The following is a 17,571-nucleotide window of genomic DNA, read 5'->3' as shown; positions in this document are numbered from 1 at the left end:
CTACACACAGAGAAAACATATTCACAGCTTGTTACATTATAGAAAAAAAACACACTTTCACATGTGAAACTGATGGAGTGGAGGGTAGTCATGGGCGTTGGTAGAGTAAAGGTCAGAATCTGTTGCCCTGTGTCTGCGACGCAAGTCTCCACAGGATATGCTCCATTGTTTAATGTTTTGTAGCTTTTAAGAGCTACCAAGGAAGACCTACATTATTCCTATTCTAAAAGAAGCAAATTTGAGAAAAGTGTGACCCGCTTTCATTTTTTTTATCAATGCTTTCAGGGAATACTGTATTTCATGTTCGTAGTTTTTCAAAGTCCGCAGTTAGGCTTAGATCCAGTTGTGAGTAATTGCTGAGGGTGGATCAGGGATGGACCTGATGTAATTTTGGTATTCCCTTATTATTTATAGTATTTTTTATTTTTTTATCATGTGTATTTTATTGAAGCAGTGTATCTTACGGCAGATGATCTACAAATATGGCGCCTTGGTAGACTGGACTTATGTTTTTTTTTTTACAAAAGCCGAATAAAGTACTCTTGCTTTTGATACTATTGATGTAAGAGTTACCATCATCTAAAAGGTTTTGTTCTGCAGAGATGGGCAAAACAGGACAACCCTTACAGCAAAGTTTGGGTGGGGTATTATTAATAGAGTAAACCACCAGCAAACCAGGCACCAGATACAGGACACAGAAAGTTCCTTAATGGCCAACTTTTACAGCTTTGAGCGTTGTCATTATGGATCACACTCCTCAGAGTGATATGTATATTTGAAATGAATTGAAAATGCAATCATGGAGTGAGGCAAATGTTAGACTCACTGGCGTGAATTCCTAGATAACAGAAAAGAAATGTAGTCACAGTCAAAAGAATCCCAGCTAGTATGCCACTTTTTTACTTGGTGGTTACATTTCTACATCAACTGTTCATGGAATCAAAAAAATGTATTGGTCAGAATGCTGAACAACCCAAAAAAAAAAGATTTAGCTGCATGGTGCAATGGAGGGTGAGCGGCCTGTACTAGAAAGAGAAACAAAACAGTAAGCTTTTAAATTATGCAAGTGAGGTCTGTGACAGATCTCCTGACTGGTTGCGGAATAGACCAAGTCGTTAAGCAAAATACAGAGGGGGCCACTGTCCCCCATGAAATTAATTTGTGTTCCTTTCATAGTTTGAATTAATATAATTATACATTTGTTTATGCCTTTTTGCCACCTTTTCACGCCACCAACAAAGTATTTGTCCAATTATCCAGTGTCTTCCAATTCAACTGCTCAATGTTACTTGAATAATAATAATCCCTTATAATGTGGGTAAGGACATAGTTAAATAATATGTGCCTGTCAGATTTTTCATCCCTAGATAGCACACATTAGAAACCTACTGTCAATGTGTAATCTCTAGATGAATACAAAACATCCTTTAATAAGATGTGAAGGCATAAGGCACACCAAAAAAAACAACATTCCAACTCACTTTTTCATGCAGTACCGCTATCATGTACTGAAAACACAGGGGAGCAGAAAGGTAGTATATCTCTTTGTCTCCCAAATGAAATTTAAGGAGGTGAGAAAATGCAACCTTCAACCCCAATGATGGTTCACTGAAGCTTTTATTAAATCACCTTCATTGAAAACTCGAGGCTGGAACACCTTCATGAGCATTTGGTGATACTGTGTGTAATTTGCCTAGCTTCTAAAGCCAGGAAAGGCTAAAATGATATACACTTTAAAAAGATCAGTATTTACTGTAGTTATCTAGTACAAGTGGTTGTAGGTGGTCGGCATTTGGCACTCATTTGGGGGGTCTGAAACGTATTTTTCATTTCAGACCAATAGAGGCTGAAAACAAAGGGAATGAACGAGGAAGAAAAAGATTCGAAAACAGGGGCTGAGGGAGAAAGCAGGGATTAACAATAACCCACGAGAGTGTAATAAAAGGACAGGAAGTGCAGGGTGGTGGAAAAAAAGAAAAATTAGATGGAATCGCGGTATTTTGAATGGCGAAGGAAGGTGTACATTGGTACGGTTTATACAGAACAAGACTGCACCATAAACAAAATTTCACTGCAATTTTTAATTTAACCACAAGATGGCGTAGTAAAGCCACAATTACGCGTCCTGTTTTACTTTTAATATTTGATCTTCGGGGCAGCCCCTGTTGGATAAATATACATTCTTCTGTCCCGTAAAATAGCACAGGTTGTGCACACCGGGCAATTAGGGTTCTGCTGGTCATACAAACTGAAACTAATGTTACTGGACCAATTTCAATTTCCACATGTTCTATTTCTCCTACCCCAGCCATTTTCCGGACATGTTTCACCCTGCTTTTTGCACGGGATATAGCCCCGTAATTACCAGTTCTCTGGCAATCCAATTTTATATGGAAGCAGTAGTTTTCTAACGAAAAGGGAAATACCTGCAGGCCTGTAAGCAACCACTGATTTTTTGCCCTATGGAATGGTGAAGTCGGGTGTTTGTGGAGGGCGAACAACCTGAAACAATTGTTTTGGTGGATAGGAAAGGACTGCAACGGGGGTCATCTCGCTGACTTCTACGAGACGTATCTGCAAATTGGGAGGGGGGGGGGGGGGGGGGGGGCAGTGATTCCAAGGCGGTTGACATATCTCAAAAGACGATGAGTTAAGAGAACTTTTAAAACAAAGAAAAGAGGGACCAGGGCTGTGATAGGGCTCTTTACCCCCACAAGGAGTGCTACTGCAACTCGTCGGCTCATACAATGAAAAAAGAAACGGTAATAAACGAATTTTTGTTTGCTTGTCATACCCATTGTTCTTCCGTGGAATGCTCCCATGAAGGACAGTATACTGTAGTCAGGACAGCCGGGGACCTGCAGACAAAATCAGAGTTTACACTAGGTGGCGATGTAGCCACACACACGGAAAAGATAAATATTATTACATTAAGAACACAGTAGACAAGCTAACATTCCCCATAAAAATCTCATTATTACGTAACTTTGCATCCCCTTACTAAGAAATTTCACTCCAAAGCCAAACAATATTCTATTAACAAGACGGACAACATGAATTAGTGCTTCAAGGTCTTTACCCCTAAACGCCTTCTGGAAAACCCAAACAAGGATAAGGGGTAAGGGGTAGAGACGTGTGAAGTTCTTTAAGTAGAGCCCTCGTACCCTCATTTTAACCCCCAGCTCTCCTCTCCAACTCCCCAAGCCTCAGCCCACGGGCACTGTGATGTAATGGTTAAAATGTTTTGGATTTTCTGTACTTATTTTACATCAAACAAGATACATTTTCAGGGTTGATTTTCAGAGGGCTGTGTGGTCCACTTTTTTTTAAAGTGTAGTAGAACAGAATAAAACAACAGAGCCACCATCAAGGATTGAGGACACAAATGATAAATTCGGAGATCCAATAAATAGAAGGATCCACGATAAGATAACAAGAATTCATGTTGCTTCGCATGACCCTACATGCTTTATGATATAAATCTCTATAATGTGGAGAAAAGTGCCCCTATATCAGTTGTTGTCCTGAAGAAGGTGGTTTCTGTTTATAAAGTCTATACACCACCGAAACGCGTCAATGCTTGTGCCAACTAAGAATCCAAACAAACAAGGGACTATTCAGATAAAAAAGAAATCTCTTGACTAAAGGCCCCTTATATATCATGTATTATATTTGGATCATACTATACCTTTTATCCTTCCGCTATCCTTCTCACTCCAAATAATTGACTAATATCCACCACTGAGATTACTTTCATACTTCACCATACTAATTCACCACTAATCCTTTATGGGCTTCCAGAGTAGCGTGCTTCAACACCCCATCAGGGGTAACAAGCGCTATATAAATACAAACCTATTTTCCTCCTCTATCCTTCTGCTATCATTCCGAATCCAAATAACTGACTAGCCTATCCACCACTTAAAATGTACTTGCATATTTCACTATAATAATTCAACACTAATCCTCTATGGGTCCCGGAGTAGCGTGCTACTCACCGAAAAAGCGCTTTGACGTCTCATCAGGGGTAGTAAGCGCTATATAAATACAATTACAATACAATACAACTGTGACTTTTAATCTTTGGTGTTTCTGTGTCTATCTACGGATTTTTCTGGGATTTGTAAGATATATATGAGATGAGAAAAACTTTTTAAATAAAACTGTGTAAGCATTACATTTTTGTTTGGGATTTAATTTGTGTGCCAACGAGAAATAGCATTGGATAGTTTTGAAGTTAATTGGGGCAATAATTGAACCAACGGGGTGAATTTTTTTAGAGTGAAAGTAGATGTGATTTACCTCCAAGGATCTTTTTCTTTGCTGAATTCCAAAATAGAAGGACAGGCCCAATATTTTCATTATTTTTACCAGGAGCCTTTGTGAGGTTCTGGTAGCCTGGAAAGAAATCCTACATAACTTGTCTTGCATCTTGCTGGTACAATTAGTTTTTTTTTATCTATGAGCGTTATTTTAGAATCAGTAAGATTCTTTTCCTACAGAGGCATAGTTGAATATTGCCTTAAGTGGTCCAGCAGGGCTGCCTCTCGTGATTTCCAAGGATTGAAGAGAAATTCTTCGAGCACCTATAGAGTAGACACTCAGGGCGCAACCCAGGACTGAGATTAAAATGGAAGCTGCTGGCCTGTGTGATTCCTGTTAATTGGAGTGCTGTGACCCTGAGTAAACCATCTGTAAGGGGTAAAACTGTCCCTGTGCAGACATGGTTTTGTGGTAGAAAACCCCTGCAATGTTTCCCATTAGTGGGCAGGGCCACTGGAGTACTGTTTGGAAGATTGGTAAAGGAAACTGTGCCTCCGCCCTAGAGGTCTAGATACTCAATTATGGCAGTTGCCCAGGAGCTCTTCCAGATTGTATCTGACCTCCAGGGACCCACAGTCTAATAGTGTTGGCAGAATTTTGCTAGTCTGAGGTGTTCATCTACAGCTTGGACACTGTTCATTCTAAAGGGACCTGACCTGGAACTAAAATTGTAATTCCATTGATTTTAATGTAATCCTTTTTGCCATCTATTTCTATTGGAGGTTTTTAAAATTACTAGTATATTCCTATACATTATTATTGGTTTTTGCTGGTGACATTCTATCATTATTTTTGGTTTTCCATTGATTTTGTAGGTTACGTTTTACTATTATTTTATGATTGCTAGGCATCTAAGTGTGAAACACAATAAGCTAAATAAATAAATATATTATCGACAGGTAGTAACAAGCCAACAGAAAAAGTTTTAAGACATTTACCTGGTTTATCATGCATGACTCTAGCTCCTCCTTTGAGACTTTACTGTGCCCCCTCTCCTTATTCTGAAAAAAATATATGACAATCGGTAAATAATTCAGAAGTCAAAGTGGTTGCTGAAACAAACAACTTATTAAACCATCAAAATGTATTCAAGGTCAGAAGTGGAGTTAGGGCACAAGGAAAAATGAGATATGAACACACTCACATGTGAATGATGAAACACTTCAGGCAAATATGGGCAACCTGGCACCCCCAACCACCTATGGCAGTTCATTCATAGCACCGATCATATTAAAAAAAGTCAAATAAAAACGATATGGCAGATAGACCTAAGAGCCTGAAATCCATGTTCCATTGACAATTAAAATGTCATCCTTTGGAAAGTATATTTAACTTTATTTTACCAACAAAATGAGTATAGAAATGAGATGGAATGAAAAATCAACAACTGAGATTAGACGGGGCTCGCCAGGATTATGGCTATTATTTCGTGATCATTAACATTATTGTCAATGTTGGTGAATGTAATGTCACTGTATGCCATATTAAATGTACACATAACCATGTCAAGGCCGGTGAATGCAATGTCAAATGTACGCCATAATATATGTACACATAATGTCAATTCGGGTAAATACGATGACGATGTACGCCATGACAAATGTACGCGTGATAATGAGAATGTCACTAAATGCAATATCAATTACTGCCATGTTGTATGTACACATAATAAAAAACTTATATCGTTGCTGTCGAATCCACCTGAGATGGCCTCTCCATCAACCCTTAGTCAGAGATACGTGGTCAACAAACCCTGTGACCCAAACCCAAGCCTACCGATTGATAGGTCACAAGTGGGATTACATTTAGCCCGAAGACAAAAGCGCAAAGAGGGAAAACCCAGATCGATCCCACAGATAGGCAGCTACACCACAAAAGATCCAAGGAGATTGGCCCCAATAAAACACGTTTGGCCAAAGGGGCGCGCATTCCCAAAATACCACAAATTCAGATGCCACACATAGTTCGGAACACTCACCCAATCATCACACAGCATGCACACTACATTCAGTGATCATACACTCCCCATGCCGGACATCTAGATACATGAACACTGGACTACAGGAGGGCTCCACAAAGTCGAGAGCCACCTGTGTCCCCTTATTAGATGTTTGAATTAATGGTTCATGACTAGGCATGGATTTACATGCTTTACAAGAATGGGTAATCAGTTTATTGTACTTCAAGAACTGTATATAATGACGCCAAAAACTCTGTACATTGAGACAGTCTTTAGACACACTTCTGTTGCTGCTCTCTCGGCTGCTGCGTTTAATTAAACCAACTTGTTCCTGTTTTGCCAAACACCATTTTTTTCCCCATTTTTTCAAGGTAATTAATAACTGAGCAACATTTTGGTGAGCCCGATAAGAGAGATTGGTTTATTGACCCCAAATGTTGCCAAAGGACAAGGACTCCTGCCCGAATTGATTCACATCTGCGCTAAAAGACCAGTGAGCAGATGCCATCATTGATTACAAGTTTTACTGAATCCGTGGGGCAGAGGTCCAATCAGAGGCCACCGTCTCAAGGTAAGAGACTACATCTGAGCCTTAGTCCCAGCATGTGGCTTGTGGCATACTAGGACAAGCGCATAGATCCTTTTTTCTTTAGTTAGAACGCTAGGGAAGGTGAAGGTAGTTCATAGTTTAGTTCACATGGATCACTGGCTGTTATACAGATGGTACGCATAGGTCCTGGGTGTGATATAGGGTCACTTTTTTTTTTCTTTGCTTTGACCAAAGGTAGGCAAAGGCCCTGGGGGTGAGACAGGGTCACCACCCTGATCTTATTTTTTAGTATAAAGGAGTTTTCTTGGGGAAATTTTGTTTCTTACACTGACAGTGTCTGAAAGAAGTGAAGAGGTGTGTTTTTCACTTTGACCGCTGAGTGTCACACAGATGGTACGCATAGCCCCTGGGTGTGATATATGGTGTAATTCGGATGTTAGGGAAAAACACAGACCTTGGTGAATAAGGTGTAGCTTGTGTCTGGCCATGGAGGGCCGATAATTGTCAGGTTGTTTCTTCTTCTCTTCGCAAATCATTGTTATGTTTGTCCCCGAGCCAATAGTGACAGACTATTAGGCTCACTTAGCTCCATGTACAGTGCAGAGTATTCCCTCTTCATCTGGCAGTAGCAGCTAGGAGCGGGCTAAGAATTGTTTGACAAAATAATCCTTTTTCCTGTCAATTTCTTCTCTTCTATTTTCATTTAAGGTTTTCAATTTATGCACTGTTGATGTTGTAGTGCTGCTAAATTTTGCAATTTAACTTTATATTGAAATGTTATGTCCTGTTAGTAAGTTTATGCATCTATGAAACAATAACATTTTTTTTCACACAAGTCAGTACTCCACATTTTCTATTTAGTTACTAAAAAGTAATCATATTGTTCTGAACTAACCATTGCACTTTCTTACAGCTTATTATTTCATTGCATTGCCTTTGTCTACTGTTAAGTGTTTTATGTGAAGCATCGTTTTCCTTAAGAGAGCTTATAACCAGTAATTGTTCGTGCACAAAATACTGTTACACAATTTACACACGATCAGAGGAGAATTTGGAATTATTTAAAACTCAAAAAATTAGGAAATTTACAAATTCCTTAAAAAGTATATTAACTCATCATGGAGTCACTGCTACACCACATGCACACTAAATTCCCCCCACAGGCTAAGAAGCTGGAAAATCACTGCAGTGAGTGGCACGCACATACCAAGGCGTACACAGTCCTCCAGCCTGAGGGAGGAACATTCAATACCAACATGATTTAACACACAAGAACACAGACCAGATATGTAGGGCAAAAGAGGGTTAAACGAGAGGCCCTACTAGAACAATGAGCCATCTTCGAGGTGGCACCCTCTTGCAAAGTTGTCCTCGAACACGCAAGCAAGGCATCCACATCTCCCTCATCATACACCGGCAGGGAGGTGCACTCTCTGATGCCTGCCATCGCAGCTGCCCCTGCGTTGGGTTACACCAATCCACCTGTGGGCCCCCACTGTGCAGCAAGTCACTAGACCCAGGGTAGGGAGACTACCAGACCAACCAGCCCTGGCGAGGCCAGCCCCCTCCCAGTCTGGGGCCAGGCTCCCCCAAATTTCGACCTCCCCATCCATCAGCCCCATCAACCCCCAGTGGAACGAGGAGTACATGCTCCAAACCACCCCACTGAATGCTCTAGAGTCAGAGGGAGGTTCAAAGAAGTTCCAGATCATGACACCGCCAGTGGGGGAGGTGGGGCGGGTGGGGGGAGGGAGGGAGTGGAGGAAGACAGAGGCCCCCGTCTCCGAGATCTGACACTGAGGGGGGGGGGGGGGGGGCATAGGATATGCTCCCCCAGGGTATGTTCAGGTGGCAGAGGAAGCTTCAGTGAGTGAGCTTGAGGTCAAAATGCTACCAAGGAGAACTGCACAAAGCACTGAAAGAAGGAGGCAGCTATGGTGGGAGTTAGAGGAGAGGCACGAGTTGAGAATAGAGAGAGAAAGGGCTTTTGTCTGGGAACAACACACCCTCCCCTGGAGGAAACCAGAGTTAGGCCCTGGGCTCCACGAGGATGAGCCTAGGAAAGAGTCAGAAGATAGGCCCCTAATGAGAAAACCAAACCCCACCTGATCGGTGGCATTGAAGAGAGGCCGACCAAGAAATAAGCAATCAGGGTAGTCTAACTGAAATACATTTAAGACATAGGAGAAGCAGAATGGCTCCTTTACGCATGACGAGGAGAGAGACATTCACCACTCCCCCCAAACACTCCGGTCAGACAAACTGACAAAGTCCAGGTAGTGTCCAGAAAAGAAGGTGCAGCCTTTGTGCAACCAATTTGCCACCTGCTAGCCCATGCGATTGAAAGGGAGGGCCAGTATGATCAACCCTGGCCAGAGGAGGGATCCTTCGAACCAGAAGATATAGTCGTCATAGAAGACGGCACACAGCACGGAAGGGGAGATCCACGGTGGAACTTCCACTATATGCAGGAATGTCTGAGAAGATAGGAGCGCTACGTTGGGGCAAATGCGACTGAGTCACCCCACGCCAAAATATGTACGCTGCTACAGAATGGTGCGTCAGGGACCATCTATGTGCCATGGGCACAGATGGACAAAAAAGGGCTCAGGAACAAGCTGCCCCCATTGATGGACGGGACAGGAAAGTGGAGCACAAGGTTTGAGAAAAACAGTGGGAGTTATAGGCGACGTCAAAGGTCTGCTCAGCAGCCTCATCAGAGAGCAGATCAACACAGTGTTTTCCCGAGCCTTCATCCCCGCAGTCACGCTACCAGCACTCAGCATGATGAGGCCACATTCAACTCCTTTAGACACCAAATATGGACAGCCCTGAAGGAGATGTTCCCTGACCGCTCATATGTAGGAGGATTGATGGCAAAGAGCATGAAGCCTGGTTAGACCGTGACTGAGTTCTTAGATAGAATGAGGGAATGATGAGGACAATAAACAGGACAGCCCGGGACCGACACAGGTCTCCAGATTGCATTTTTCTACATCATCCTCAAAAAGGGACATGCCACTGGGATACAGAGTGGACTAGATGGCGTAGTAGGACTAGACACAAACCTTGGTGAGAAATAAGGGCCCACATATTACATTATTACAGAAAAAGACAGAAGAAGAACAGGGAAAAGCAGAAGCGAGCCCAATGAGGCACTGCCGAGCTGGTCCAACAAAAATTGAAAAAAACGCCCTCGAGGGGTCCGTGTTAGCCGCAAATGTACAAAATGCGCCAGTCTTGAAGGGAGCTCCACCTCCGAACCCCAGGTGTATCCCTCCAGCTCTAGGGACAGAGGTAAATGAAATTGGCTACAGACAGGCCTCTTAGAGTGCTACTATTGTCACAGAATGGGCCATAGGGCCGACTGATGCCACCTTAAAATGTATTACAAGCAGAAAGGAAGAATCCCAGAACAGCCCTCACAGAATACCAATCTCAAAAACCAAGCCTAGAGCAATGCAAATACCTCATACAATCAGCCTAAGAGAAATCAGGCAACAGCCACTCTGCCTCTGCAGGGGCTGGGTGGTTGGTCAAGCACATGGCAAAAGCCGCAGCAGACAGGGAGCTCAGCCCGCAAGGACCAGGGCCATGGCAGGGAGGGGTGACTGCCTGGGGAGGCAATGCCCCTGCACAATCAGTAAATGTAAACACGCAGTAAGTCCAAAACCATCCCCCAACATGAGGTATCCTCTTCATACCCTTTCCAGATACATTTCCTTACCTGCATTTGCAAACAACCTGAGGGCCACAGTACACTATGTCGATCAGGAATCCGAGATAGAGTTCGCTATCCAGTAGCCCGCTGGGGCCTAGGCCTCTCTCCGCTGTTGATTTCCCACAGTGGGTTGGCTGGCTATGCCCCCAAGGGGAAGACAGTCTGACGAGGGGGCAGGGTGGCCCGACTGGTGCATAAAAACCGGCACACAGGTCTTGGACGAGCTATCTAGGTCTCAACAGCCGCAGGGTTTCCACCAAATGGAGGCCTCCTTACAGCTCCAAAACAAGACAGACGCTCCAGTGTTGGGAGCCAGGTTTCCCACACATCTAGCACAAGGAGGTAATCAAAACTCCAAAGCAAGCAATCACGTTACCCAGTTCGTAGACCAAATCGATCAAAGCCATTAGCATGACCCGTATCAGGCTGATCACAAGGCCTAACAGCGTACCTGACTCTCATTGAAAGCCCAGCATACAAGAACAATCTCAGTCACTCCCCTGCACAGCCATAGTGGGGTCACAAACAACTCCCCAACTACCTCCTGTACACTACATTACAAGTAGCCCTGCTCAAAAGAATAGGTAAAAGCCCAACAGAACCTGCACAAAGAGGCACAAAACTAGCCCAGAAACCCGGAACTTTCCAGAAAAACATATAAACTAAGCATCCAACCCCATTAGGGAGAAAGTCATAACACGCTACGTACAGAGACAAGAGGGACAGGCACGTGACAACGGAATCACCACCATTACCCGCAAAGCCCCTAAAAATCATTACACATCTACTTCCCTTAACATTGCACAACACGATTAAACACACACATACATTTAAAGGAAGCAGCTGGCAAAGTGAAGTACTCCCACCTCTCACAGCAAGGGGGAGGCAATGTATCTACAAAAGAACCCAAATGCAAGCCTAACCCCACCATTCTCTAAAAGTACTGCCACTTCCTTCCAGTACCACTCTAAAATGTTTGGTGCATAGTAAAGCTACAGATACAGAATATACCGCTAAAAAGGAGGCACAGGAATTTCCTGAAAACTATATAACAATATGTGTTTTTTTTCCAACTAACCTACAACCCGTAAAACGTATCCAAACAGTTCTGCAATTGAGCCACATGTGCATCATCCTTACAGCAGCCCGCCACTCCTTCAGCCGTAGCTCCCAAAAGGACTTCAACATGACCCAATTATTCAAGAGCATAGACTGCAAGCTGCCTTTACGGGCACTTTTTTACAAACAGACTCTTTTTTGCACTTCACTAAAACACCCCTGGGTGCTCAGACGATAGACATCTCCCCTAGAGACCATCACATGACCTACAAATGTTTTCAAAGTGATGTATTTTTGTACACTCTGTCTAGTATGGGTGCTCTCCCGCCCCTCCAAAGCTAGAAATCTGCCTAGTTTCATGGACATCGACATTCTTGTAGCGCTTGTGTAGGGTCCTCTCCTACTTCACTTACGCTTACAATGAACCGAATGCTAGCATTTGTCATGCACAACACAGCACTCTCCTACACATCACATGGTATAAGCACATGACCACGTATGCCCCCAAGTCACAAGCAGGTTGTTTTACATATGCTCGCTGATACCCCACGCCATAGGCGCAAACAGTCTTTACTAATCTCAAGAGATAGCCCCGATAGAGCAAAATGTCTCATCCCTCTGTACCTATGTAGGATTAGGGACAAGGTACAACCCAACAGAGTAGAACCCCACAGAGCAGTAGTAAACATCACCCGGTATGTGTCAGGAATCAGAATAATGTTGTGTCTCCTGCTCAGGGCAGGATGAGGAGTCAGAGAAGAAAACGTAATTTAGTGAAGCTTCCAATGATTAATCATTGGAAGAACCTGCAGAATTTGATTGGATCCGAACATTGCAGGACGGCTGCTGCATTTTCCAGGTCTATGCGGTCATTCACTTTAGAACATTCTCGCGAGAGTTTATGTCTCAAGATGAATGCACACGTGCTCCTCTGAGCACTTCAATTTGAAATCTCTGATGAGAGCTTGTTTGAAGTCTGTTCCTCCTCAGTTATTACTGAGTGGGCGATGTACTAATTTAGTCCTCCGAATTAAGTTCCCTAGTTTGAGCATCACAGTATCCAGCTTCCTGTTAGAGATCGGTGACTCTTGAGTAGCGGTTTCAGTTTGCTCAACCTCAGTAGATGGAAGCTGTGTCTTTCAAGTACAGCGGCTTCCGGCTTGCACAGTCTCCGGAGCACAAGAGTATTCTTTGTGAGCAGCGGTTGCCTGTCGGTGCTTCACCCTCAGAAAGAGAACAGTGTCTCCTCCCTAACTTCAGCAGAAAGAAGAGATTTTAAGCAGTCCTTGTCTCAGCCGGATGGAAGTCATCACTTCAAGAACTGCTTCAGGGAATTGACAGGAATCCTCCCAAGTTCATCGACACTTGGAAAGTCAGTAAGATTCTAGAACTATATCCAGGATTGACTCACTGAACTGTTCTCTCCTTGCCTCCCTATTGGCATTCTTTCCTTTCCTCCCTATTTATCCTTCCCCTGTTCCTTTTGCGCGCCTCCTAATTAATGTAATGACTCACTTGGTGATAAAGTGTTGTCTAACAGACTTGGAGAAGCCTTCAGGATACAAAACAGAACGTTGGCTATCATTGCCTAAGATCCTTTAGGTCTAATGCATAACTATATCAGTGTTTGAATAGTACTGTCTCTAGTTCAGAATTATTCAGAAGAGAAGCTCAAACTCCAGACTACATTTGTAGGAGTTCTTCTATTGAGATAGATAGGAATTGAGGGATGTTAGAGTTGTATGATTTATTTGTTGTCTCCCTCTTCTGTGCATTAGGTGCTCTCCCCTTCCTGGGATTGATACGGGTTGCTGTAAAACAGAAGTACCCAAGTGAGGATCCCGGCTTGTGAGAGGGCTCTCACTAAACCAGAGTTGTGTCTTCTCTGTCCCATTCCCTTTCCCCCTTGCAGATGAGCCTTACCTGAAATATTTGGTGGCTGCACCACCGGGTGGGTGTTGGGAAATTATCATCCATTCTGCTTCCGTGGAGATTCCGGTAACCTCTGACAGTATGAGACCAACCGCACAGCACTATACCTTTTTACTGCACCTAGCAAAAATCAAACCAAACTAGACAGGATGCGCAGAAGGGGCACTGTAGGGGAGGAGCCTGTTTGGCCCCAAGACTTCATAGAAAAGAGGCTCTTAGAGGTAACAGAACCACTGTACCAGTGCACAAATACGTTCGCTCCCGCCTCCATCTGTCATCCCAGGGTGGCCCTTACCATATTTGGGGGGTCTTTCTAAATGACAAATGGACCCCTGAATATGTAATTCCAGGGCAGGGCCATTCAGCATGATGATGCTAGTGGAAATGGGTCCCATGGGAGGGGGTCAAACACCAGCACAGATAACCCATGCCAGAAAATCTGAAATACCGAGATAAATAGGTACACATGGTTGGTAGGGAATGGGCAACGCCTAATTGTACGGAAACTTACACTGTATTCTTTGTATTTCTGAAGCAAAGGAACAATACTGCTCAATATAAATGAAAATTGTGAAGCAATACTGCACATACCAGACCTGCAACGGGGCACCTCCATGTTGATGGTTTACTAATGACAATGCAGAGAATCTGCCTATGCACAGCTCGTTACCAGAGGGCGGAGACTCTGCACACTCATGACCATACACAGCCCAACCCTGGTAAATCCTGAAGAAGATCTGCCTGAGTTGGTCCAACATCAGCTACAGAAGAAAACAACTCAGTTGCATCAGGCTTGAAAAAGAAGATCTGCTGACTATTTTGGCTGGGCTCAGTGCCAGGACATTCCGGAAGAATTCAGACTGTTTTCTGACACTCAGGTGAATGCAGGAGGGTCCATACCTATCTTCACTGTACAAACAAAAGCTAACGCCCGCTAATTACAGATAACCAGGTGAGAACTACTGTAAATGATTTACAACACTGAGTTAGGCCTAAATGTTATCAGGGAAGAACTAAGAGCCATCCGCCTTATGGTGATGCAACATTGGTATGTGTTGGACTTGATGACGGCGATGGAGGGTGGGGTGTGTGCCAAGATTGGTGCTTCCTGTTGCACATTTATTCCTGGAAATGATCTTGAAAACGGAACTCTCATCCTTGCCTTCCAAGCACTACATCATCTACAAGCTGATATGAAGAAGGAGGGCGGTGCCCCTGAGCAGGACTTGTTTTTTTAGTAATCTTTTCCTGGCTCCTCCAGTGGGTTACCAAACTGTGAACATCTTTGCTTCCGGTTGTAATTTTTGTACAACTACTGTGTGGCTTCCTACAAGTGGGTGTTTCCTGATGTAAAAATACAGTCCTCAAATTAGGTAAGATCAAATAGCTAGAGAAAGGATAGCAGACACAACAGTAACACATTCAGTCTTGAATAGTGTGACAGTTATGACATATGAGAAAAATAATGTATTTGAAAATTCAACTAGAGGGGGGAATGTCAATATTGGTGAATGCAATGCAATGTGCACCAGAATATATTTACACATAATGTCAATACTGGTGAATGCGATGTCAAATGTACGCAATAATGTATGTGCACATGACAATGTAAATTCCAGTAAATATAATGTCGATGTACGCCATGACAAATGTATACATAATAATGAGAATGTTGGTAAATGCAATATCAATGACCGCCATGTTATATGTACACGTAATAACGAACTCGTATCATTGCTGTCAAACCCACCCGAGATGACCTCCCCCATCAAACCTGAGTCAGAGCCAGGTCAGACATGCCCTGCAACCCAAACCCAAGCCTACCAATTGATAGGTCACAGGTGGAGTTACACTTAGCAATAAACACAAGCAGAGGGGAGATCCAATTATTTATAACAGTGTATATCTTGCCTGTAATGCACCCAGGTGAATCAGTGCTTGCTTCACAATTTCTCAGACAGAAAACTTTCTCTGAAATGGTGTGAAAAAATGAAACTATCTATCTATCTATCTATCTATCTATCTATCTATCTATATATATATATATATATATATATGTATATATATATATATGTATATATATATATATGTATATATATATATATATATATATATCTATATATATACGCTGCCAATAGCTCGAACCAGCACCTCCAGTAGTTCTCCCTCGAGAAGGATTCCACCGGAGACAAAAGACGAGAGCGGACCCAAGCTTAAGGTGAATAATTTATTTGTTTTCAAATTTCGCCACCAGCATAACGTTTCGGCCTACCCAGAGGCCTTGGTCGCATGACGCTAATGAAGCAGCAGTTTCTTTTTAAGGTGCAAGTGTGCAAAACCCTGTTACATGATTGCAAGTCATCACAGCCAGGATTAGTAAACATAGAGAAAATACTGGGCGCATAATCCTCAACGCTATACTTTGACATTAAATGGTACAAAAATTCAATACTTCATATTGAGGCTGAAACATGGTGACTAACAATATCTAACAGAAAGTAAAACAGTTAAATATCGTCAATAGCAGCATTGGTGTCAATAACCAAAAATGCTCAACATTAAAGTCTCATGGCATGCTATACAGCCCCTCAATAGACAAAAATTCATTTGAGTTCCTTAATTTAGAAACACAGTAAAGTAAAATCCACAGGGGAATTCACCAAATATGACCCAAGTGGGTAAAATCAATAGCCCATGCGAATGATATAGCCCCAGAATTTCTCAAGCCTGGCTGTAAATTCATATATAATGCGATTTTTGTTAAAGGATCAGTTCATAACCTTTAACGTCTCCCACACGATATAACCCCAGTGGGTACAATCAATCATCATGACAAACAATTATGAACGTCCCTGGATAAAATACCATTCATTATTTACATAACTATCTCAAGTAACAAGGTGAATTTAGGAAGTGCAAAAAACCTGTGCAATGGAATCTCTTTTTTTCTTATGTTTCCCTTTATGATAAAAAACATTTAGTGTTTAAAAATACAATAGAATGTGTATAATGTTGTTTAAGTCACTGAATTATATACAGAAAGAAGACCACAAACTATAAACTCTCCTTTAATTGTTATCTCCGGGGCAGTTGTAAATGCATCATTTTACCCTAGGGGAGGAAGGCTGTAGTGGAACTGTGGGCTTAAGCTACAGGGGAGGTGAAGAGAAAGGCCTAAAATAAGCAGTTACAAGCAAGTGTAGAAATCAACACTAGTGTTGAGGCCTGATGGAGACCTGCAGTCCAGGTCCAGTATATACCTGGTCTCAAGTGCTCTCAGAATTGCCTCACGGTTCCCTCCCCTGCGAAGGGGTGGGACTGCATCGATCACAAAATATTTAAGCAGATGGCTGTGGTTATCATGGTGATCCTTAACATGACGTGCAACAGGATATGTTGCGTTACTTGTGTTGATGGCCCTTATGTGCTGGAGTATCCGCTTTTGGACCTGCAGCTTAGTGCTGCCTACATAGCGAAGGCCACAGGGACACTCCAACACATAAATTACAAACTCAGTTTTACGCGTGAGTTGTTTTTGGATCACACGGGGGACATTAGAGAAAGGTGTAATATACTCTGTTTTGCTCACCCCGTGTTTGCAAGCCTTGCAACTGGCGCATTTCCTGAAACCCTTGCTGGCTTGAAGCCAAGAAGTGTTGGTAAGTATTTCCGGGCTGGATTTAACCAAAGCATCGCTTAGCGAGCGCGCCTTTCTACACGAGATGTCAGGTCTAGGAGACAATAAACTGCCAATGACTGGGTCATTGCAGACCAAGTTCCAATTTTTCGTAACAATTTTACGGAGTGCTTGGTGCTGCCGATTGTAAGTAAGGGCCAATCTAACCGGTTGTTTGGCCCCTTTAGCTACCGCTGATTGCACTTTCTTATGCAAGAGAGCCTCACTTCTTGGGATGGCATTTGCCTTCCGAATTGCTATATCTATAGCAGTCCCTGTGTAGCCTCTTGCTAAAAAACCGAGCTTTACTGTCCTTCTGAGCTGCCTTGCAGAGTGACTCTGTGCTGCAA

General features: G+C 42.9%; 1 protein-coding gene across 4 annotated transcripts in view; it reads right to left on the bottom strand.

Moving 5' to 3' along the window:
- Nucleotides 1–17,571, bottom strand: part of ABAT (4-aminobutyrate aminotransferase) — a 712,333-nt gene that overhangs the window by 89,729 nt on the left and 605,033 nt on the right. For all 4 annotated transcript variants that reach the window (XM_086941270.1, XM_086941269.1, XM_086941268.1 and 1 more), the window contains exons 9-10: nt 5,262–5,324; nt 2,795–2,858 (exon numbers count right to left, since the gene is read on the bottom strand). In XM_086941270.1, coding sequence (XP_086797396.1) covers nt 2,795–2,858; nt 5,262–5,324 — 127 coding nt within the window. The remainder of the gene's footprint in view (nt 1–2,794; nt 2,859–5,261; nt 5,325–17,571) is intronic.

This window comes from Lissotriton vulgaris, chromosome 10 (genome assembly GCF_964263255.1).
Source record: "Lissotriton vulgaris chromosome 10, aLisVul1.2, whole genome shotgun sequence".
NCBI lineage: Eukaryota > Metazoa > Chordata > Amphibia > Caudata > Salamandridae > Lissotriton > Lissotriton vulgaris.
This window is presented reverse-complemented; position numbering and strand designations above follow the sequence as displayed.